This window comes from Diabrotica virgifera, chromosome 7, assembly GCF_917563875.1.
Source record: "Diabrotica virgifera virgifera chromosome 7, PGI_DIABVI_V3a".
In the NCBI taxonomy this organism is placed as follows: domain Eukaryota; kingdom Metazoa; phylum Arthropoda; class Insecta; order Coleoptera; family Chrysomelidae; genus Diabrotica; species Diabrotica virgifera.
Genome location: NC_065449.1, coordinates 210212641 through 210239095, shown reverse-complemented (window position 1 = coordinate 210239095; position 26455 = coordinate 210212641). Strand labels below are relative to the sequence as shown.

At 35.2% G+C, this 26455-nt stretch overlaps 1 protein-coding gene across 5 annotated transcripts in view; it reads right to left on the bottom strand.

Moving 5' to 3' along the window:
• Positions 1 to 26455, bottom strand: part of LOC114339183 (serine/threonine-protein phosphatase 2A regulatory subunit B'' subunit alpha-like) — a 364499-nt gene that overhangs the window by 113274 nt on the left and 224770 nt on the right. For all 5 annotated transcript variants that reach the window (XM_050655879.1, XM_050655881.1, XM_050655878.1 and 2 more), the window contains 3 exons: positions 6484 to 6939; positions 883 to 1030; positions 538 to 713 (listed from right to left, as the gene is read on the bottom strand). In XM_050655879.1, coding sequence (XP_050511836.1) covers positions 538 to 713; positions 883 to 1030; positions 6484 to 6939 — 780 coding nt within the window. The remainder of the gene's footprint in view (positions 1 to 537; positions 714 to 882; positions 1031 to 6483; positions 6940 to 26455) is intronic.

The following is a 26455-nucleotide window of genomic DNA, read 5'->3' as shown; positions in this document are numbered from 1 at the left end:
GTACTAATATTTTTACATTGTGTGACAAAAAAATTCCAATGAAGCTGAAGGGAAAATTCTATTAAACAGCCATAAGACCGGCTATGATGTACGGAACTGAATGTTGGGCAGTGAAGAAGAAAGAGGAACAACGAATGCATGTGGCGGAAATGAGAATGCTTAGATGGATGAGTGGAGTGACAAAGAAGGATAAAATTAGAAATAAGTATATTGAGTATAAGTGCAGATTCCTGGAAGGAGTAGGAGAGGAAGACCAAAGAAGACCTAAGGGGAGACGATAAGGCAGGACATGTTGGTAAAGGGGATTGACATTGATATGGCCCAAGATAGAATTGTGTGGAGAAATGCAATTAGGGAAGCCGATCCCGCATAGGGATAAGGCAAAGAGAAAGATGATGATGATGTTACTTTGCTTTTACATATTTTGTATTGAAATAAAGAGAATATATTTTAATTTTAATTAAATCTGCGTTTTTCTGAGTCCGTTGTCCAAAAGAGCTAACCCGTTACAATAATTCAAATTATAAAATGGCTTACCTGTGTTTTCGTAATTTGTGGTACAGGCGCTCTCACTCTCTTATCCAAAAGTAAGTCGCTTGGACACCTCTCGAATATTAGAACTCTCTCAGCGACAGAGCCTCTCGTTAGAAAAGGTCGTACCGGATTGGAAGCAGCTGATTGTCGGAGGTGTTGTCTTTGGGATGTGGTCAGTTCTGAAATACAAAAAGGAGATTTGTATTTGGTGGACTCTGGTGGAGTACTTTTAATGTTTTTTTTTGATAACTTGGAAGTTTTAGGTGTTGTTAGACAATATTTTAAATTTTGAATGGAAATTGTTCGATAAATATTTTATGTTATAATTAAAAGAACTGGGTTGCTTACCTGGATGAGGTACTTGTTGTTCTGGTCGCCGTGGAGTACTGCGCAGGCCCCATTTGGAAGAGTTTATTGGGGTTGTGGTTGGTACCGCTGGATCTATAAGTTTTTCGGGAGGAGGAGGTTCTTTGGTTGTAGGTGGCTGTTTTATTGGCTGCAAATAAAATAAAAATTCTACTTATAATAAAAAATATTATTGTTATTTTAACGAAATAGAAATACGAGTCATGATTACCTTTTTAGGTCCAACTAGAGGAGTAGCCTATGCTCAGCCATATTATAAGTTCACAACATTATCAAGATGAGCCCACGACATGAAGAGAGGAACTAAACGATCATAATTGGCATTGGAGAAAGGCGTATGGAGAAAGGAAGAATATAGGAATAAATATGAAGATGCGATAAATTTTTTTAAATATCTCAGAAAGGAAAAAAAAACTATTCATGGAATTGGTGGAACTTGTGAGAAACTGATAAATGAGGATAATTATGATTGCCGTTTACAGCTTTGTGAACTAATCAGTGACCGATCGATAGTTTGGCCTTTAACATTTTTCTCTTCGGTAAATGCACGTTTTTTCTTAAATGGAACTGTAAATGGTCACAATAAGTCGTTATTCTTCTTCTTCTTCTTCTTTTATATAGGCAGTACTGCCTGTTTTTCTTCAACGGTGCCTTTCATTCTGCCCCTAAGTTGTCATCCTTGGGCGTCCTATACTTCTTCTGCCTAACGGTGACTTGTCCCTGGCTATTCTTACTATCCTTGATTCAGACATCCTGCTTATGTGTTCATTCCACTCTTCTTATCTGTTCCTTACCCAGATTGTCTACCCCACATATGCGTCTGATTTCCTCACTTCTTAGGTGCATACACAGCAACCACAAAAATTAAACGTATGGGCCGGTATTTTTGTGATCGCCTGGTGATACTTGTGGAACTAATCCTGCCTTGCCTGATATTATTGAAAATGATCAACAATTTGACTTTTCAACAGGACGGTGTTCCTCCCCATTATGTTTTACTTTCTCGGTAATATTTAGACCAAAATTTTCCACGGCATTATTCTATTGGGAGGGGAGGCAACATCGAAGAATGGCCTCCTCGGTGGCCAGATTTGTCTCCCTGATTTTTTTGTGGGGACACCTAAAAATAAAGTCTATAGAACACCACCCGTATCTTAAGAAGATTTACGTCAACAAATTGTCAATGAATGCCTATGAACCACTCTGCAAATGCTTTGGAATGTGAAAAAACGTTTCGAACAAACTTTTATCATTGTATGGACACCGGAGGTAATCAGTTTTACCATTTTCCACCAAAAATATTAATTTTAAAATGCATTTTTTTTAATAAATAAATAAAGTATTGGACCGAATTTAAATCTTTAAAGACAAATGTATAGGGAATTGCAAGAACTTTCAAACAATAATATCTTATATGACCCCCATTTCCATTAAAACATGTTGGGGTGATTCTCACCCTGGCTTAGGGGTTAAAGTCTTCTTCTTTACGTGCCATCTCCGCGACGAAGGTTGGCAATCATCATTGCTATTCTTACGTTTGACACTACAGCCCGAAAGAGTTCAGTTGAGCTGCATCCAAACCATTCTCTGAGATTTCTCAGCCAGGACATTTTTCTCCTACCTATGCTGCGCCTTCCTTGAATCTTTCCCTGCATAATTAATTTTAGGAGTTCATATCTGTCACCACTTTTATATGACCCAAGTATTGAAGTTTTCTTATTTTGATGGAATCCAGTATCTCCCTGCTTTTCTGTATTCTTATTAGTACTTCCTCATTGGTTATTCTGTCTGTCCAGGAGATTCTCAGCATTCTTCGATATGTCCACATTTCAAATGCTTCCAATCTATTGAGACATTATTTATTAAGGGTCCACGTCTCCATACCATACAAAAGAACAGACAATACATAACATTTTAGTACTCGCTTTCTAAAAAAATAACTTTCTAACTCGGGGTTAAAGTAAAATAATCGAAATACCGGAAAAATGTGTCCCTATTTAATCAGAAATTGACATTTTCCAAAATTTTGTCGTAGTTCCTGATAATGCCTCTGTTATGATAATAAGTATACTCTGATAAAGTCTTATAATGAAAATTCGAAACATAATTTGTACGCCAGTCAATGGGAGCAAGAATAGGATATTACATCCGAATTCTATCCTACTGCATGGATTTTAATGAAATTTTGGGCCTAGCCTCTACTTATCTTCTAATTCAAAGTCTACCCTATGCCGATATGTGCTTTTATCTTGGGGGTGGTTCCCACCCCTTCTTAGGAGTGGAAAATTTTTTGGTTAAAATTACCACGGGATTCGCTAGAGAACCTAATTCTATGCAAAAACTGTTCTATAATTTTTTTTTTGAAAACTCAATACTTTTTGAGATATTCGTGGTTGAAAATTGGCCAGTTTCATTGAAACATAATACCTTTTCGAACGGTTTTTTGCGAATACCTTAAAACCAATGCATCTAACTAAAAAATCTATATTAAACATTTTTGTAGCTTATAAAAAAACAAAGAGACACTTGCCTTCATAAATCTTCTAGTTATAATACAAAAAGAGATAAGTATGGTACAGGGCCGTGCCGTGCTATGACGCGGTGAGGCAGTCGCATCAGGCGGCATCACAAGGGGGCGGCGAAATCAGTAAAAACAAAATACAAATTGAACCATATTGCTAAGTGTCAGCCGAAAGTGTAAATATTATTTACATACAACGCTTATATTTTTCTATAAGTTCTTTGTTATTCCGACATTGAGGTATTCGATTTATGGATTTATGTTTTTACAGCCATGTTTTGTCTAAGCGAAAAAATGAAAAGTTGCAGACAATCTGGCTATGACCAAATGAAAATTACCGCAAATGAAATTGCAGAAAATCTTGATATAAGTTGATATCTTGATTCAAGTTGATTATGAAAAGGCTGGAAACAGTGGAAGATAAATTTAATAAATTTTTGCATCTATATTTTAGACATCATCTTAATGTTTTGATTGATCTATTTTCGCTTCTAGAAACTCTATTTAGAAACTATTTTATTATAGTTTTAAATTGAGGCAAATAGATGATACAACACTAGAAAAATGTATGAATCTTCATTCTTCATACTTTCAACAGAAAAAGAATCAGATATAGAGTCAAATGATCTTCTAGAAGAATTTCGTGATATATCCCAATACTCCATGAAATCTTTGGAAGTTATGAACTATGTATTTTTGCCAAAATAACGTCATTTCTTTATACCTAAATGTAGTTGTATCAATAAGAATTTAAGTAACACTCCCTGTCTCGGTAGCTAGTGGGGAAAGAAGTTTTTCAAAATTAAAAATTAATAAAAACTGTTTACGAAGCTCCATAAGGCAAACAAAACTAAAAAATTTAGTACTCATTTCAATAGAGTTATCAGTAGCTGCTACATTAGACTACGACTACACCAATATGATTGACGAGTTTGCCAAAATTAAAGTCAGGGGTGAGAGCACGCCAAATAGAATTCTATTTTAGTGACGTCACGTTGCCTCGCAACCTTCGATTCTCCCATTGTGAAATTCGATTTTGTGACGTCAGCAAAATAGAATTCTATTTGGCGTGCTCTCACCCCAGAAGGGTAAAATTGTAATTTTTGTAAATGTTGTTTTTTGTAAAAGTTTTGGTTCATTTTGTGTTTCATTTAATAAAAATAAAAGTTAAGTTTCAATAATATTTAAGGGCGTAGGCCGTAGGCGCAACGTTTCGGCTCCAATGCTTTTTAAATGCATTCAATTTTTTTTCGAATCCTGAGAAAACCAATAAATATTTTTGAAAAATTTAAACGCAGAATGAAAGATTACATTATTACCGAAGGCCGAAAGTCCCTTAGAATAAACAAAAAGTTTCTTTTGAATCAGATAATTGAAATTAAAAATGACACGTAATTTTCACACAATTTTCTCTTTTTTTGTAACCCCTGTAACTTAATAAAATAAACGTATAGAAGTTTTCACGGACTTTCGGTCCCCAGCAATAATGTAATATTTCATTCTGCGTTTAAATTTTTCAAAATAGTTTTCTCAGGATTCGAAAAAATAAATGCATTTAAAAAGCATTGGAGCCGAAATTTTGCGCCTATTCACTTTAGAAGCGGCATTTCGAAGACTTGCATCATATTGAATAGATGTACGTCTCTGGTATGGTAGGTGAAAATAGTTTGTTTTTTGGTACATTCTCAAATTGGTGTATTCAACATGAAATAACAGAGAAACGGTCGATTTTAGGTGTATAATGCTACTAATACCTTTTGTAGTACTTGAAAAGGCCTTTAAAATGAGCTATATTAAAGGTCCATTACATTAAAACTAAGCGAGATATGCTGCAAACAAAACTGATAACTAATGTATTTTAAGAAAAAATGAGAAGTAATTTTAACCCCCATCCACCAAAATGTAAATGCATCGTCGTTCTCACACAATACCTTTTATTATAGTGTTATTTATATGGTTAAAAAGTTGGAAGGGTTTAAAATGAATGGTTTTTGAAAAAAAAAGATCAAATTATAGAGAGCATTTTTAAATTTTCTTAAAAATCTTCCTTTTTCTTCATGTAACTTGAAATTATAAGAGATACAGTAATGAAAAATAAAAAGGAAATTTTTACCTGAAAAAGCCCTACATTTTTGTGTGGTATCTTTTTTTCGTATCTTTTATCTTTTTCGAGTTACATGGAGGAAAAGGAAGATTTTTAAGAAAATTTAAAAATGCGCTCTATAATTTTATCTTATTTTTTTCAAAAACTAAGTATTCATTTTAATCCAGTCCAACTTTTTGAACATAGAAATAACACTATAATAAAAAGTATTGTAGAAGGAAAACGATGTATTTAAATTCTGATAGATGAGGGGTTCAACATACCTCTCATTTCTTCTTAAAATACATTAGTCATCAACTTATTTGCAGAATATCTCGCTTAGTTTGAATGTAATCGACATTTAGTGTCGCTCATTTTACAGGTCTTTTCCAGCACTACAAAAGATATTAGTATCATTATACACCTAAAATTGAGAGTTTCTCTGTTATTTCAAGTTGAATACACCGATTTGAGCATGCTGCAAAAAACAAACTCTTCTTACCTACCATATCCCTATTTGTATTTTAACTAGAAGATTTATGAAGGAACGAATCTCTTTGTTTTTTTATAACCTACAGAAATATTTTATATAGTTTTTTTTTAGATGCATAGTTTTTAAGATATTCGCAAAAATCCGTCCGAAAAGGTGTCATTTTTTAATGAAAATTGCCAATTTTCAACCACGAATAACTCAAAAAGTACATATTGAGTTTTCAAAAAATAATTATAGAACAGTTTTTGCTTAAAATTAGGTTCTCTAGCCTCTTCCGTGGCTATTTTAACCAAAACATTTTTCACCTCCGAGAAGGGCTGGTAACCACCCCCAAGATAAAAGCGCACATCGGCATAGTGTAGACTTTGTTTCTTGAGCTATTCCCTACTTACTGTGTACTGAAAATATCAAGTAAATCGATGTAGTAGGATGGAATTCGGAGCCAAATACCCTCATTGGCTGCCCTATTGATCATTATCCCCTTACCGTAATATCTCTACTGAGTTTCCCTATCGTCCTAACAGGTTCATCACTGACGACTTCACCGTTTTTAAGCGCATTGATGAGCCTTTTTTCTTCTAGCGCTACTTGGTCGATTGTTACGGAAGACGGCTGTGATTTGTGATAACCGCTACCAATGTGATTTTCTCCATCACCGTTTAGTTTCTTTATACCCTGGTACCCTCCAACGACGTGATTTTCTCCGCCCGCAGAAGTCTTCTTCGTCGAAAGGTACCCGGTTCCTATGTGATTTTCTCCGGTAGTTCCTGCCGATTTTTTGACGTTATCTGTGCCTATGACACGGTTTTTGAGCGGCCACGTTTGTAAGCCTGCGCCTGTCACGACGTCCGGCGGTAGCGTCATTTCGATGGTGTCGCTCAGACGAGGTTTCGGTGAAATCTGAGGCTTCTGACCTATCGCCGGCTTCACTGGTTGTTGGTGCTGAAACGAAAGAAAAAGTCGTCAGAAATGCATTTCCATAATTGATTTTAACAATAGATACAGTCGGAAAAATGAAAGAATACCCATGAACGATCACATCAATCACTTATTTTGCATTTGTTGTCTTTTTCTATAACAAACGTTTGTTATTTATAGAAAAAGACAGCAAATACAAAATAAGTGATTGATGTGATCGTTCATTTGTATTCTTTCATTTTTCCGACTGTAAGTAATTAAAACATTTATAAATAATGATTGTTATAAAGGTAATATTTTATATTGAGGAAAATTATTATCGATTTTTATGTTTCCATAAAAGTTTTTATAGATGTAATTTTTTTTATGATTTGCTGATTTGTTAATAATTATTTGCGATTGCAATTTTATATGACGTGTGCTTTTATTTATTTAAAGAATTTATTACTAGTATAGCTTAAAAATATGCAGAGTATAAATATGCAGATGACGTGGTACTAATAGCCGACAGCTGGAAAGAACTGAAGACGATGATCGATGAGCTTCATAGAGAATCCTTAAAGAAGGACTGAAAATGAATTTGCGCAAAACTAAGCTAATGTCGAACAAAGATGATCAACCAACGATAACCATCCAAGGAACAAAAGTGGAACATGTAAAAGAATATACAGTGATGAGCGCGCTAATAACCGGCAAAATAGCGCAAAAGATGGAAAACATATTAAATTAAGTATTTTCTATGGGAAATAAGCCACAATTTTACTAAAAAATGAATTTATGAACGTTTCGAAGCCCAAATCGGGTTTCGTTGTCAAAATACAAAATACTATTAAAATAAACAAAAATGTTGTTGATAAGTAAAAAAATTCTTCTAATAATATATTTAATCTGACTCATTCATATTGGTAATTCAGACGTATATTATACATTTTAAAGTAGAAGACTTTAAAATGATATCGCCAATATTTATGAGTTGCGTTCCTGGGACGACTTTACTAAAAGATAGTTCATTCGATTACATGAAATCAATCCCAACTCAAGAATATCCGTCGCAAAAAAAGCATAGCATGTGATCTGTCTTTAAAAAGACAACCAAATGCAACGATGACAGTAAAATTCTCGCGTTAGAGATTCCATAGTAAATCACGAGGGAAAACCAGGAAAAAACCTCGTGATACTATCCCGACATCGTAAGTATTTGGTCTTACATTTAATTTACCTTCAAAAAACTAATACCAAATTCTGACCTTAATATGTTTAAATTATAAATAATATCAATAATACATAGATATACAATAAGTAATACTAAAATATAAAATTTGTACTAACTCGATATGTTATTGACTTACTAATCGTGGTATTTTCTTTCTATTGACTTCCTCTTTCAGTATGGGTAACCACATCCTACTGCATTCTACCGAGGAATTTGCGACACAATTGGTTTCATTTAGCATAATTAGAGCTGCTTCTTTGATTTTTCTCTTTTTACTATCTGATTCTTTCAGGACTATACTTGAATCTCTCCACTGAACTCTATGTTCATTATCCCATACATATGAATCTCTAACGCGAGAATTTTACTGTCATCGTTGCATTTGGTTGTCTTTTTAAAGACAGATCACATGCTATGATTTTTTTGCGACGGATATTCTTGAGTTGGGATTGATTTCATGTAATCGAATGAACTATCTTTTAGTAAAGTCGTCCCAGGAACGCAACTCATAAATATTGGCGATATCATTTTAAAGTCTTCTACTTTAAAATGTACAATATACGTCTGAATTGCCAATATAAATGAGTCAGATTAAATATATTATTAGAAGAATTTTTTTACTTAGCAACAACATTTTTATTTATTTTAATAGTATTTTGTATTTTGACAACGAAACCCGATTCGGGCTTCGAAACGTTAATAAATTCATTTTTTAATAAAATTGTGGCTTATTTCCCATAGAAAATACTTAATTATAAAAATGCCACAAGGAAATAGCTTCAGAACAACATATTAAATTGTGAGATAAAACGAGATGAACCTAGTGGAGGTGTTAAATTTAGCGATAGTAACTTATAGATTGACATTATATTGATTGTTTCCCACCTTTAGACGTATCGGACGAGCTTGAGAAATGCCACTGTCACAGTGACAGTTTTAGTTGAAATACTCCTCTGATACCTCTAAAGGTGGGAAACAATCAATATAATGTCAATCTATAAGTTACTATCGCTAAATTTAACACCTCCACTAGTTTCATCTCGTTTTATCTTACAATTTAATACGTTATCCATCTTTTGCGCTATTTTGCCGATTAGCGCGCTCATCACTGTATATATCTGAATCAGAATATCAAGGTAAACAAAGAAAACCAAACTACCGAAATAGGTCTGGATCCCGCGTATGAAAAAAAAGTTGATTAATAGCAAGCTGAAAATTTGTTAATAGCTTATAAGGGTGTCTAGTCGGACAAACTTTGATATATGGGAACACTGTAACAGGGGAAGTTTTAATTGTGGAACAGATTAAAAATTTGGAACGGTCAGACCACGAAAACGGCACATGTATTTTGTCCGACAGAACAGAGTTAAACGCTCCGAACAGAGATTAAACTCTCATGCAAAAATCAGACTGCTATTTATCACCAAATGGGCGTTTTAATGAGTGGAACATGTAGAATATGTCAAATGACAGGAATTATGACAGGTGATAAATAGCAGTTTGATTATTGCATGAGAGTTTAATCTCTGTTCGGAGAGTTTAAGTCTATTCTGTCGGACAAAATAAATGTGCCGTTTTTGTGGTCTGACCGTTCCAAATTTTTAACCTGTTCCACAATTAAAACTGCCCCTGTTCCAGTGGTCCCATATATCAAAGTTTATCCGACTAGACACCCTTAAGATATTCACAAATTTTCAGCTTGCTATTAATCAACTTTTTTTCATACGCGGGATCCAGACCTAAAATAAGCAGACGAGTAAGTATGGGATGGGCTACATTCGGAAAACTCTCATACATACTGAAAGACGAAAAGATACCACAAAACCTTCGAACCAATGTGTTCGATTCTTGTATCCTTTCCGTTCTCACTTACGAAGCTCAAACCTGGACATTCTCAAAAATGAACACGGACAAGATTAGAAAAACTCAAAGAGTCATGAAACGACAGATGCTTTGTATCTTACTCATAGATCGGCAAACAAACGAAGCAACCCTAAACAAAACAAAAGTAAGAGATGCCGTGGAACAAGCAGCTAAATTAAAATGGAAATGAGCTGGATACAACGAACGTCTCGAAAATGGTAGATGGAGCAAAGAAGTTGGAAACTGGCGACCACACGAAGCGAAGAGACCAAGAGGAAGACCTCAAATGCGCTGGAGCGATGACATCAAAAGAGTCGCAGGACCAATGTGGAAACGCCTCACACACAACAGGAATGAATGAATGGCAAGAAATGGAGAGAAAAAATAACTTAAATATACCAGTTTTCTGTGATGCTTCTCCAAAGCGCGTCTTTAGTGTTGAAGGCAGCAGCAAAATCTTAAACTAACTGTATTTATTTCTTAAAGAGTCAAAGATGTTTGCCACAACTGTCCAAATTTGAAGTTATTATAACCTAAAAGCGTTACTTTCAGTAATGTTGTCACGTCACGCACAACTTGTCAACTTCATATACGCGCATCAACGTTCAGATTGTCGCTCCACCTTATTAGGTGGAGCTAATATCTTCATTCCGTTCTTTTTTCTGTTAAGCAAGCAACTGTTAATATCGTCTACCCTACATGTATTCCTTCATGTATGTTTTCACTTGTTTACCTGTCTTTCTTCGGTTTTTATGAATGATCAAAATGTTCGAAAATACCTCGACCCTAGATTGGAGGCAGAACCCTCTTCCAGCCTCAATGAGTCAGAATTACTTCGGCGTGGCCACGATGACATCCCGATACCGCATGCAAGGTTTGTTCGGATACCATCGCCGTCAATGCCAGAGATCTACCTGCTAAAAAACACCCTTTTCAACCATGACGATTGATACAACTGCATCCCACATTGGGATGCAACATCGGCACGGCATTCACCCGATCACTCATTCACGCACAATTTCCATATTCTCACTACGACTGCTTAATCTGTTCGCCCCTGTCCATGTTCAATCTTGCCACCTATCACCTATCGTTCAACCTTATCTTCTTGCTTTCTCCTGGGCATCCTTCATTCCCCCTTCTGGCCGCTTTTCTTCCTGTTTCTTTATCTCCAACGTTCTCTTTACATATCTCTGAACTGCTCTCCACCGCTTTGCGACCTAAGCATCTCCTCCACCAGCTCCATGACTGATTGCATCCTACTTCCTAGATCTCTCCCAAGCAGGCTCCTCTCGACTATCCATCAGATTGCATGCCAGCAGTGTGTGAGACAGTGTCCGTCATCCCATAGTTCAAGCGTTTGTCACTTTCTGTCTTCCAAATCTGTAAAGGCATGGCCTGAAACAACCGACGTCTTAGTATCTGCGTCAGGAAATAATCCAAACTCCGATACTCGCAGTCTATCCATCTTCTCAGTTCTACGTGTCGGACTTATTAAAATGCCCAACATATTTGAGAACAAATATTTTTTCATATATTATATATATATATATATATATATATATATATATATATATATATATATATATATATATATATATATATAGTTTGCTATTGAATAAACTTAAAAACAACCTGCTAGTTTTCGAAATCATAAACTTATCAGAATGATGCCTTCCACAAATAAAATCACGTTCCACAATTAAAACTTCCCCTGTTCCAGTGTTCCCATCCATCAAAGTTTATCCGACTAGACTCCGTTAAGCTATTAACAAATTTTCAGCTTGCTATTAATAAACTTTTTTTGGTACGCCTAGATCCAGGCCTAAAAGTACGTTTTATCATCATCAACATCATCATCAACCCGTACTCGTCCACTGCTGGACATAGGTCTCCCTCAGCTCTTTCCATCTTTCTCTGTTTTGTGCGGCTTGCATCCAGTTGCCGACAATACGCTTCAGATCGTCAGCCCATCTGGTTGGTGGTCGTCCTCTGCTCCGTAGTGCTTCTTCTCGTGGCCTCCACTCCATCGGTTGTCTGACAATCTGGCGACGTGTCCGTTGTTTTTGTTCTACGACGTATTTCTTCGTTTGGGATTCGGTCCCTCAGGGAGACACCCAACATCTGGCGCTCCATAGCCCTCTGAGTTATGCGAATCTTGTTCACTACCTTTCTTGCGAGTGTTAATGTTTCCGCTCCATAAGTGAGTACAGGCAATACACACTGGTCAAAGATTTTCCTTTTCAGGCATATGGGTAAGTCCGATTTAAATACATAGCTCAGTTTACCAAACGCTGCCCAGGCTAATCCTATGCGACATGGGAGCTCGCACGTCTGGTTATCGTAACAATATTACGATTTAGCACCAGATTAGTCATTATTTGCGTCTTGTTGATATTAATCTTTAGTCCGACCTCTAAGGAAGCGTGATATAACTTGTTCAACATTATTATTGCATCATCCATACGATCGGCTATAAGGACGATGTCATCTGCGAATCTCAAATGACTGAGCTTCTCTCCATTTATATTGATACCATATTCGTTCAGATCTGCCTTCTTAAAAGTGTGTTCTAAAAGGGTTGTTAACAGCTTTGGTGAGATGGTGTCTCCTTGCCGTACTCCTCGCTGCATACAGAATTTATTAGTTTGTTGATCAGAGAGAGTCTTACGCTAGCCGGCTAGCCGTTGCATTGTGGTAGATATATTTTATCATGTTAGTGTAGCGATGGTCTATTCGGCATTCTGTCAATGCTTTTAACATTTTCTGCTGGTTTATGGTATCAAACACTTTCTCGTAGTCCACGAATATCAGTGCCAATGGTTTGTTGTATTCCGTCGACTTCTCTATCAAGTTTTTTATTACCAGTAAGTGGTCGTTAGTGCTATATCCGGATCTAAACTCAGCTTGTTCTCTAGGCTGATAGAAGTCTAACTTAGCCTCCAGTCTTTTTTTGATAATTTTTGTGAAAAGTTTATATATGTGTGATAGCAGACTGATAGGCCGGTAGTTTTTTAGATCTGTTAAGAAGTATGTCACCTTTCTTGTGCAATAAAACAATGACTGCATTGTTCCATTGAGAAGGGGTTTTTCCTTGGTAAATTCATTCGGTGAAAAGTTTGGCCAAAACCTGGATAATTTTATTTCCACCTTGTTTGATTGCCTCGATCACTACTCCATCATCGCCAGGGGATTTATTATTTTTCATTTCTGAAAGTGTCTTTTTAACTTCGTATGGTGTTACTTCTGGCATTAATTCTGATCCCTGGTTTGTGATTTTGGGCAGTGGCTGATCTTGCCTTGCGTTGGTGCTCTCATACATTTCGCGATAAAACAATTCGACAACCTTAAGGATTTCGGCTCTATCCGTAGCAATGTTGTTGTCTTTGTTTCTTATTCTGTACATATTTTTGTTGCCAATGTTATTCGTATTTCGCCGCAAAACTTTTAAACTTTTGTTTTCTTGAATTATTTGAGTTATTTCTCTTGTATTGTTTTCTCTTATGTCTTTTCAGATTGATCGGTGGATATCTTTATTTAATTTCTTCAGTGTTGTGTAGTTGGAGTCGTATTTTCCGTCAGTTATCTTCTTTTACTTATTAAATATTTGGTATTTTGGCATAAAAATATTAATAGTATTTTTGACATAAAAAGAGTAATCTATCTAATTGGTTGTATACCATAGTAAAAATGCTGAAGAAGTAAAAAATACTTCGTTTTGTAACTGGTATATAAATTTTTATTAAAAATTTCTTAAAGAAGATCCAAATTGGACTAAAAGTACATCACAGATTAACGAACGTTTTCGGTATTAGCAGACCATCATCAGGTTGGGATGCAATCATTGTAGTTGAAACTAACGACATAAATTGGTGACATAACCTTTAAATTACAAATTTTAATCAAGACATTTGGATCAGATGCGACAATAAATCGATGTTTAAAGATTAAAAATATATAAGGAAGTCTGCATCTTTGCCCAAGACTACACTGTGCACGGTTATATATGAGAAAGCCGTAACCAATCTTCATATCTTTTGATTCATGTAGTCTTATGGTTTTCGACGTTTCTTGTCTAGTCTTCTCGGTATATATGTCATTATAGTGTAAGGCAGCTTTGTATATTCTCGATTTAGCATCAATGTCAACATTGTTTGTTCTCTTATTTAACTGCTTTAACGTCACTACAGCCCGAGATTATTTAACATTTTATTGTTGCCAGTCATTTTCTCTTTCTGATCTAAACGTTTTTTTATGAAAAACAGAAAGGGGATTTTTTGAAAAACATTTTGGTTAACGTTTGATAATACAAAGTGTTCATACTCTTAATATATAATTAGATACTAATATATAAACGAAATTAACCATAAGCGTGTAGGTACCAAGGCAAAGAGCTATTTCTAGACAAAGAATTCGCTTGTACACACACCGTATCTCGTGAATCAGTTAATAACCGTAAAGTAGCACCATTACAACTTCCAACTAGATAAAACAACCCTGGATATTCCTGGATATTTGGTTAATTCGCATTTGTATACGCGAAACGGTGGAGAAACACGCGATTTCTACGTTTACGAGAAAGAAAGTTGAGGTTGGCCAATAAAACTTGAAACACAATTAATTCTCTCGTAACCCGCTGAGCAATTTTCATTTTCTGATAAAATTTTAATCAAAACAAGAGGCCTTTAAATCAGATGAGACTGCAGAAAGTTTATGAGCGATGTATTATTCTATTTCAAAACATCGAGAAATCTATAATACAAAAGCACTATACTATAGATCTCTAAGGGTTTGCTCACTACGGAGAGCAATGGATTGTATCCTCGCTCCGACCCTTGCTCCCTGGTATTTATATTCGTGAATTCTCGCATTTAAAATAATGTATTTATTTTACATAGCGATCGAAACTATATTATCGATCGCTATGTAAAATAAATACATTATTTTAAATGCGAGAATTCACGAATATAAATACCAGGGAGCAAGGGTCGGAGCGAGGATACAATCCATTGCTCTCCGTAGTGAGCACAACCTTACTAATTCAGTCGATTTGTACTCTACGAGCTCCCTAGTGGGAAAGTTTTGGGGTAGTTCTGATTTCTTTCATTATATATTCCACGAACATACGCCTGTTTTGGATTACTTCGACAACGAATATTTTACTGTGCAAAATAAGAAGAACGAAAGTAAATTGCAAATTACATTGCTGTTTATTGAAATAATTATTAGCGCCATTTACTTTCGTACTTCCTATGTTGTACAGTAAAATATTCGTTGTCGAAGTAATCCAAAACAGGCGTATGTTGGTGGAATGGTCCATTTATGTATTTTGGACTACTGAATCCGAATATGAGGTTTGCGGACAAAATTTCTTGACGGAACATAAAAAAAAATCACGAAAAAAGCGAAAAATTTCTGCTTTTTTCCGCTTTTTTGCTAAAATCTCTAGAACTATTAACTTTTAGTAAATGGTCTGTTAACTGAAATTAAAGTACTTAAAATTCTCTACAAATATCACTGTTTACTTTTTTTTTCAGACGAACCGTTTGGTCTTAAGTGCAAGTTGACAATTGCCAATTTTTAACAGTCTCGGCAAAACCCACTTTTTACATTCCAAAACCTTATTTTTTATTAGAATGCTGTTATTTGATAAATTTCTCCTAGTTTTCTGTACAAATAATAAATGTTAGTTCATAATAATGAATATGGTATGTCTCTTGTGACAGTTTCCATGAATCCATTCCATCCTAAGAGGCCGGGGATGTCTCTGCTTTTTCCTTAGAGCCACAGAAGATCAGGCACAGATGATATGTTATCTTGATTTCTGATAAACCTTGAGGTTTTGTCCTTTTAAAATGAATTACTTGAACAACTTCCTGACTTCCATAAACCTCAAGCGCGGGTTTAGTTTTTAATCGAGGAATGGACTGGTTAGGAGCTACTGCAAGTTTTGGTGCAATATAAGAAATGCCACCCATGACGTGAAAAGTGTGGTATCCGTCGATTGTATGTATGTTAAAATCAGCGTTATCGTACACCTGTTGTGTAAAGCACGGCTGGTCAATTTTCCGCGGATCGCCTGCGATTGCGACACTTCCAGACCAGTAACGCGCTTGCTCAAAGTCTTGTAGGGGCAGTAAAGCGCTGGTTTCCTCGAAAGCGGTGCCGACAACCTCCGATCGTAACACTGCGATGAATGACATCATAAAAAACTGTACCATGCAAAATAATAGCGTTGGTTTCCAAGAATGCGTTGGAAGCCACCGCTTGCTGAGCTTGCACATTCCATTGCCCCAGTGAAGTACCTTGAATTTTTCACCGTAATCTGACGTAATTCATCGCAGTGCTACGATCGCTGTTTGTCGGTGCCGCTTTCGAGGAAACACAGGCTTAAGGCCCAGATAATTCGTCTCACCATTCCTTGCAGGGTTGGCCGTTTTCTCTACAAAAAGTACGGCTCAAGAAAATAGGTTGATGTAGTTTCCTCTTTGAGGTTTTGTTCATCCTATACAGAAGCTGTTCGTCTGGAAGTGTCAGCATTCGCAGGCGATCCGCAGAAAATTGACCTGCCGTGCTTTACACAGCAGGTGTACGATAACGCTGATTTTAACGTACATACAATCGACGGATACCACACTTTTCACGTCATAGGTGGAATTTCTTGTATTTGCACCAAAATATGCAGTAGCTCCTAACGAATCCATTCCTCGGTTAAAAACGAAACCCGCGCCTGAGGTTTATGGAAGTCAGGAAGCTGTTCAAGTAATTCATTTTAAAAGAACAAAATCTCAAGGTTTATCAGAAATCAAGATAACAGATCCGAAGGAAATGTTCACACCAACTGAAACTGTGACTCCATCTGTGCCTGAAAAGCAGAGGCATTCCCGACCTCTTTAGATGGAATGGATTCATGGAAGCTGTCACAAGAGACATACCAAATAACAGTAAAATCCTGTATAAAAGGTATATTTAAAATCCCTCAAAAGGGCCACATCAAAATCACATAACTAGTTTTCGACTGGTTTACCAGTCATCATCAGTGCTTACGTGCAATGTACATGCTCATTGCACGTAAGCACTGATGATGACTGGTAAACCAGTCGAAAACTAGTTATGTGATTTTGATGTGGCCCTTTTGAGGGATTTTAAATAAACCTTTTATACAGGATTTTACTGTTTTTTGTATTATATGGTATACAGCCAACTACAGGAAAACTTTTTCATTGTGGATTTTTTACATACCAAATGAACTAACATTTATTATTTGCGCAGAAAACTAGGAGAAATTTATCAAATGACAGCATTCTAATAAAAAATAAAGTTTTGGAATGTAAAAAGTGGGTCTTGCCGAGACTATTAAAAATTGGCAATTTTCAACTTGCATTTTAGACCAAACGGTTCGTCTGAAAAAAAAGTAAATAGTGATATTTGTAGAGAATTTTAAGTACTTTAATTTTTGTTAACAGACCATTCACTGAAAGTTAATAGTTTTCGAGATTTAAGCAAAAGAGAGAGAGAAAAAGCAGAAATTTTACGCTTTTACCGCGATTTTTTCAATGTTTCGTCAAGAAATTTTGTCCGCAAACCTCATATTCGGATTCAGCAGCCGAAAATACATATATAAAGGAAGAAATCAGAACTACCCCAAAACTTTCCTCGCCAAAACACAATTTGATTGGATTATACGACCGAAAACAAAATTTTGATAACAACCTAAAGTCCGAGCCTTCTACAATTTTCAAGGCAAGCGGACCGATAAATGATGATAAGGGATTATACAATTGCATTCCACAATATCCTTATTTATCGGTATGTTTGCCTTGCAAATTGTGGAAGGTTCGGATTTTAGGTTGTGACCAGAATTTTGCTTTCCGTCGCAAGAGATCTATAGTGCTTCTATACTTTAGAGTTCTTTGTTTAAATAGATGTCGTTATTTCGTCTATTAGAAAATAATTTCGTATTATTTTGCTTACTATACAGCTGGATTTAGTTTGATTCAGAGTTCACCATAAACCCGTTCTGACGACTCCTAGAAGAAGAAACGTACGTAAACGGATGGTGATGACCTCTGAACCAAATTACCCTCTGGGAAATACAGTTACGAATATGGAGGAGACTTTCAATAAAATTGACGTAGAGTCATAAAACACTGGTTTGAGGGTAAATGAAGAGAAAATCAAATACACATCGCCCAGATAACGATATCACGTAAGAGGTAAAAGGGTTAATTCAGGCGGCAAACAGATATAGCCTCCACAACACTATTAAATCTAAGAGCCTAACGAAAGTCAAAAATCAGAAGATATAAAACAGTTATTATACCGGTGCTGATGTATGGGTGTGAGACTTGGACGCTGACAAAAGTAATTGAAAGAAAACAGATGTTTTGAGAGAAAAATCCTGGGATCCTGAGAGAAGAGAAGAATCTTTGGAGCATATCCCGACCCAAATAGTAACCAATACCGAATGAGAACAAATGCCGAGGTCAAATAGATGTATGCTAGCGACGTAGTCCAAGAGATTAAATCCCAACGTCTAAGATAGGCTGGCCGTGTCCATAGACTCCCTAACAACCGCCTTGCTAAGTTAATCTGGGTGGAAGTCCAGACAGGAAGAAGGGCCTTCGGACGCCCACGAATGCGATGAAGAGATAATATTATATGGTCATATCTAAGAACAATGGGGCTACCCACTGACCCAACTATCATGGACGACCGTTCGAGATGGAAGCGAGGCTGACTGCAGGATACACCCTGGGTTGAAGTGCTGCGAGAATAAGAAGATAATACGGATCTTCATCGCCAAAGTTGGTTAACAGTTATGAATAAGTTGATCGATACATTCCTGCCATAAAAGCAACTTAGAAAATCCATAATACCTCATTGTGCGAAAATGTTTACGAGTTAAGAAAAGACGCATCCATTCTTCACAAATGTGGAGAGTCGTCTAGAGGTAATAATACACTTTCTCCAAGACGAACCAAAAATCAATGTATTAAAAACATTACGAATTAAAACACTTTGGACGCGTTTCGGCCAAACACGATCCATCATCAGATCAGCAACAACAGGTAACAACAAACCAAACAGGTAGGAGAAAGAATCAGTTGGATCGGTCTAGTTAAAATACATCACAAACATTAAACATGTTTTAAAAATATTGCTACTTCATGTGTTGTGTTCCCATAGTGATGGGAAAATTATTTAAGGAAGTAGTACTCTTGTGGAGAATCCATCTTGTCCCGATGATGCTCATGTTGGGTAGAAACGCGTCTAAAGTGTGTTAAACTTGTTATTGTTGTTTTTAATCGATAGTTTATGAGTCGATTAGATAGCTCAGCGGGACGAGCGGTTGGCCGCACATCACCTCGCTGTGATGAATGCGAGTTCAATCGCCAGTCCGGTGAACCAAAGGCTAACGCTTCAGAGTAAAATTCATAAGAATCTGAAGCTTAGACTGTTGACTGTTGACATATATGTTTTTAATAAATTGATATGTGGTTCATCTTGGAGAGAGTGTGTTATTTACAAGTTAATTTCACTATTTCGTAAAAGACAATTTTCCAAGTAACTGCACAACACATCAAATCATAAAACGTTCTAAAGAAGCAGAATGTTTATAAGCAAGCATAATAAGTCTTATATAGTTTTAAATTTAGTAGCATTAACCATGTCGTCAATGAATAATATGAGTATTGGTGGTAGCCTAACTGTATCTTTATGTACTTAAACTAGGCCAACAATTCTCGTTAATGGTAGATTTACGTTTTCATAAATTTTCAGTTTATGTTTGTTTTATTATTTCCATAATAACTTTAAGATTTTATCGCGTACGCTATTATTTTTGCAAAAATGTTTTTAAACAGTGCATAACTGTTTAATCGGTAAAAAGTTTAATAGTTTCCGAGATATGGAGTTCTTATCGCAACGTTCATTAACCTAATTTTCGAAAATGCAATGAAGATTGATGAGTGAGGTTCAATATTTAATATTAGTTAAAAGCGTTCTAGTTATTAGACACTGCGTCCGATCTGTAATCACGCCGCTAATCTGTTGAGTTATTTTAAGGGGGTATTAATTAATGACTTAACGATCACATAGTTACAGGGTTGGTATTCGCTGCTGAGACCAATATTTGTCATAGTTTCATTAATCTTATTAGTTGCTAAACGAGTTTTTGAAAAGTTGACTCCTCTATTTGCCATCAATTTGAGAGTGAGGGAGACGCACTATCAACAGTATCAACCATGCTGGTCAACCTAGTCCTTGTGGAAGTCATCAGAAAAACCAATGTAGCCGGCCATATAAATACCAAAACAGTACAAACTTACTACACAAGCAGACGATGTAGCTGTCATTAGTAGGAAAAAGTAACGACTAAACGAAACAAAAACAAATTTACGACTGTCAAATGAACACCTGACAATGAAAATAATCTCGCAATAGACAACTATTAACATCGAACGTGTGGATACTTTCACATATCTGGGCACAGAAATTAATCATAGTCCAGAGCGGTTTAGTCCAGAGAAATAAGATTTTTCTCGTGACATATCCCCCTCCAGGCCGAAACCAAATTTTTTTAGTAGTATGGACATCTATATTAATAACCTATATTTTTCCTACAGCCGATTTTGATGATATACATAGTTATAAACAAATAAAGATAAAAAAACGGTAAATTTTCGCTTTTTTCGTCTATTACTAAATTTGAGAATAATAAACTCATAAATCATATAAAAAACTTACATATAAATGTAATGAAACTACATATTATACTTTCATCATTTTAATATTGCTGTGCTCCAAGATGTCATCTCAAATTGGAATTTCAAATTGGAACGCAGTCAGCCAACGTTAGAAATTCGGAACACACTCCTGGCCTGCCGAACCGTCACTAGCTGAGAAGAGATTGGATTGACAGACGTCGTCATTTATGAAATGTCAAGCATTTATGAAACTTTTATTTTCACTTATTTGTAGAAATAATCATAGATTGGGAATATTGACATTAAATGTCGTTTCTTTATTCTAGGTAAATATTGTAAATGTTGTATTAAAACATGTTTTAATAAAATACTTTATTCTAGAGCAACACAGCTGTCCTTATTCCTATAAATATCATTACATAAATATTACATATAAATATGGCGTTCGCTGAATATGTCTATCCTTATTTGTTGCTTAGAAAATTGCAAAATAAGTCATAAATTTTGAGATTTTATAAATGTTCATAACTTATAAATGTAAAAATTAAGTTAGAACCTTCTTATTACACGGAATGCTGAGACTTCTCGTGCTTAAATTATATTTTAAATTTTAAAGCAATTGGTCAAATGGTTTAAAAGTTATTTAATTTGTTTATCCCAAATTCATTTTTTAGCAACACTATAAGTCAGAAAATTATGAGGTTACAGTAATACTTCGGACAGTTTATGAAAGAAGAACATTCATACTATTAACTTAATTAAAAAAAAAATGACAAAAAGTAATTTTAAACAGTGTAAAATTATTTTGCAAAAACATGTCGATTTTTTGCTTACTTATAAACAATTAGAGTAACTGTTTAACCGTTACTCGTAAAAAAATTATTTTTTCATGTTTAGAAAGACTGAGTTTTTATAGGTACATATTTAGAAAGAAAAACAAATTACCTAGGACAATTAGGGACGAAGTTAGCCCCCTCGTTTTTTTAATTCAGATGTTCTTGCAAAATAATTTTGCAATATTTAGAATTATTTTTTGTCATTTTTTTAAATTAAATTAATAGTGTAAATCTTCTTCTTTCATAAACTATCCAAAGTATTACTGTAACTTCATCATTTTCTGACTTATAGTGATGCAAAAAAAATTAATTTGGGATAAACAAATTAAATAACTTTTAAACTATTTGACCAATTGCTTTGAAATTTAGGGTATAATTTAAGCACCAGAAGTCTCAGCATTCCATGTAATAAGAAGGTTCTAAGTTAATTTTTACATTAGTTGTGAATATTTATAAAAACTCAAAATTTATGATTTATTTTGCAATTTTCTAAGCAACCAATAAGAATAGACATATTCAGCGAACGCCTTATTGAAGTTTTTCTTACTCTCAAATTTGTTTAAAATGCTTAACTTTTTGGTAATAGACGAAAAAAGCGAAAAACCGTTTTTTAATCTTCACTTGTTGATAACGATGTACCTATATCATCAAAATCGGCTGCAGGAAACATATAGGTTATTATTAAAGATGTCCAAACTACTCAAAAAATTTGGATTCGGCCTGGAGGGGATCGTGTCACCAATAGGAATTTTTTCTTTCTCCTTACTTCTCTGAACTATCAAAGGAATCCCGTAAGTAGCGAAATTAATGCACGTATTTCCAGTGGAAATCGCACGTACTATCCTAATAAAAGATTGATAACATCAAAATTATTAGATAAAAGAACCAAAATGACTATCTAGTCTCTTTTGGACTCAAATTTTGGCATATCTTTGCGTGAATCAATATTTGCCTTGATAAAATTGTCTCTTTTTTGTGACCCAATAACCGACGAAGATGCTTCAGTTACGAGCTTCACGATTCTCTCTACAGATTTGACAGGGAAATGTAGCGATGTCAATGATTTTCTCAGGAGATCCAGAAATAATATTTTTCAAATCCTCTAGTTTCAAACGTTGAAGCAATGGAGGGAAAGTTATTTTATTGTTTTGTCAATCAATAAAATCAATATAGTCATCTGCTTCAAAATTAATTTGTGGAATAATAAAAGGTCGGATGTTAGATGAATTATTATTGGCCTTAGTTTTTGCATTGAGAATGCGACGAAGTGCAAGCTCTCTTATATGCGGGCGAGTGTCGTATCAACTACGCTTAATTGTTTGTAAAACATGCTTTGCACCATTCACACATTATGAATTGCATTTGATCTGAAACCATAAAGGAGCATAAACCGTGACAATAAATTTGGTCAGTTACTTTAATTCTATCTAATGTTGGATTTTCAGTGCTAACATAAAGACGTATAATTCGATTCGCCAACGTTAGCCATCGAGAATGACTTAACTTTCCAGGGCTTTGGTTTAATAAATCCACAGAACATTCCCCTGTAGAAATTGCGACACAAATTTGAAACAAATATTTCTGATCGGTACTTAAATCAATTAAATCTACTTCTGGTAACTCACAGTCCGGCATATTTTCGCAACGCACTATTTGATTTCCTATAGTTCCTGCAAAAGCTCTTGGACTTTGACCGTCAAACTTTTGGAAAAGATGCCGTAAAAGCAATTCACTAGCGTGAAGCTGACAGATAAATCTTTGTAAACGGCGTCCTAACTTTCAACTCTAGTTGAGAAATTATACCATTTTTTCTTCACGTATTTACCACAGTTCCGTCTTATCCTACTACCACTAGTTCTTCCAGATTTTACCTATAACTCTAAGTTCACAATACTTTGACAAAATCTTAGAGCCGATCCAGAAAGAGGTACTGTGTGACCTAAAAATATGAAGCCTGGCTCTTGAACTAATGAAACGTGCTCTTCAAGTGCAGTTCTTCTGTGGGGGCTTGCCTTCAATATTTTCGATAACGAAGGTTTTATTTTTCCTTCCGTCAAAATATATGGCCTTCAAAGTTTCGGGGGAGTTTTGTATAAAACCTTTTCTTGATTGATCTCTTGTTCTTCTCAGTTTGTTTTTTGAAAGTCCAAAGGCGCAGCACCCCTGCATCCCGAAGATGGGACTAAACTAAAATAGACTAAACAAACCAGGGTTGCCAGGACCGGGCTTCTGTTAATAATGCCAAAAAATTGTTTTTTTCGTTTTTCAAAAGCCTGTAGAGGACAGAAGATGTAATTTTATCCAAAAGTCGTAATAATACTTTCTTATTGTCGTTACTAAAGGTAAATTTTGGTGGGTATTCCAATTCAATTTATCAATTTTTTTTATTTTGTTATTATTACTCCAAAATTTTTTTTTCGTTTTTCAAAGGCCGGTAGAGGGCAGAAGCTGTAATTTTATCAAAAAGTTGTAATAACACTTTTTTATTGTCGTTACTAAAGGAAACTTTTGGTGGGTATTCCAAATCAATGTGTTAATTTTTTTAAAATATTGCGATAATCGATCCACCCTACTGGGCAATGAAAAAAAAAAGATGAACCGCAATTCAAGACTTTCGAGAGAAAGGCACGGAGAAAAATATACGGCCCGGTGCAATAGGAAAACGGCACATGGAGAATAAGGAGAAACGACGAAATTAATGAATTAAATGAAGGGTACGACATTTTATTATTTGTGAAAAGTTAAAGACTGTCATGGCTGGAACAGAGTTGATATTCGCTGTTATCAGTTTATACAGTTGTTCGAAAACTATTCAGTACCCGAAACCAATCTTTGTCATAGTTCCATAAATCTTATTAGTTGCTAAATGATTTTTTTAATAAATTACAATTAAATAAGGGGCCCTAAAAGTCAAAATGAAGGGAAAATATTCTAAAACCTCTCGTCTGTCACTCCAGGCAGCAGGATAAAACCGCCTGTTAACATCTTTCTGCCCTGCTATCACCCGATTCTCATTGAAGAGAGTGGCATCTCGATACATTCGTGGATCCGTGCCCACCGTTTTGCCGTATAACCGATTTATTAGTATTATGAACAAAGATGCAAGTTCTTTCTAAAAGTACCTCTTAAAAATGATTATATTAACATTTTATAAGTTATTTGGCTTTAGAGTATAAAATACTCGGATGCCAGGATTTGATTCATTTTTAGTTTGGCGTTGCAATGGCTGCCGACGTTAAGTAAATAATCTTTTAAATACAGTTTGGTGGCGAAAATTCTCACTTTTGCGAGTCTTTTCTATTGCTGTCGTTTGATCATAAAATATAGAAAGATTTTAATTTTCTAGGCCTAGAGGTTTACCGCCGGGCTGCATGTAAAGAGTAGCCCTCGTTATTATGCCATTAATCCTGCTCCAAAGTTTAATATAATGTATTAATCCTGTGTGAAGCTCTATTGTAGCGCAGCGGCCATGCAGACACAGCAAAGAGAACTCTAATATATTTATGCCAAACTAACAAATACTATAATAGCAATGCCAGTTGCAACACTGTGGTGAGTTTCTACCAATTTAATTCAGATAGGTACAATAAACTATAAAATATCTCTTGTAAGCTGCATGAACCTAATAATAATATATATGCTGCCTGCGAAAAATAGGATTAAAATTTGACATTTAACGTCCATCTTCATTAGTCTTATAAGAGGATTGGTTACCGTGATTAGTTGATGATAGGTCGTAGTTGCGAATTTTCTCGGGAGTGACTTAAATTAATCTTTTAATGTCTTTAATTAATTAACTCTTAAAATAATAAAGAGTTTCGCATGTTTGGCTGAGGGCCAATTTTCGATATTAGCCTAGCACATTTCAGTTGACGTTAAATGACGTGTGTTTGAAACTTCAGGATTATATTTTGAATAGCTGGATCTATTGTGTTTCAGTTTTTAATGAATATATGTTTTTATAACTTATCTATGTTATAACTGATTTATGAACTTATATTCAGAGATATGCTTACTAATGCTGAACATGTGAAAAATTCTGAACACGTTGTGTAGAATCTTGTGTGCTCCTTATTATTCGTGTTTTCTAATGTGGGATGGCTACAATTTGTTTGCAGCAACTATAATCTATTTTGTGACGTGTCGTCTGCTCAAATACAAATAAGCCTGTTAAGGTATGTATATGCAATCCAGTCCTAGGGGACAAACATAGTGAAAGCGATTACCGCTTACGGGAAAACCGCGCGAATCTGAGCGGTTGTCGCGCGCGTGAGTGGTAACACAGTGAAGACGGGCAAAAGCGATAAAAATGGTTCAAATTTGTCAGTTGCGTCTATAACTTATCTAGCATAATTTCGTCTTCTGATGACGATATGATTGCTTTTGATTCTGTTTTGACTAAACTAAAAAGAAACAAAGTTGGTATACAGGGTGTTTGGTAAAGAATGGGCCATAGCTTAACCTCAGGTTCCTGAGGTTAAAATAGGCCGATTTAAGCTAACTTACCTTAGTATAAAGTTTATAATAACCGAGATACAGGGTGTCAAAGTTAAACTTTTGTTTTATTTATTATTGAATATTTCCTGACAGGTATGAGATAACAACATGAAATTTGGTATGTGGGGGTTTTTTGGGTCGAGAAAACTAAATTCCCTACCAAAAATTATGTATTGCCCAGAGGGCGCCACATACGCCTTTCAGCACTTATTTATTACGTTCAATTTTTTTTATCCCTCACTCTGTATAATTTTGACATTAAAATCTTTATTCTCCTATTAGTTTTACTTAAAAAAGGTATACTTCTTTCATCTCCCTAAACTCAACCGTTTTAGAGATAAACGCATTTTAAATCTCCGATACACCATCATTTTTAGCATAATATCATTGTAGTTACACCCGAAAAATAACTTAAAACCATA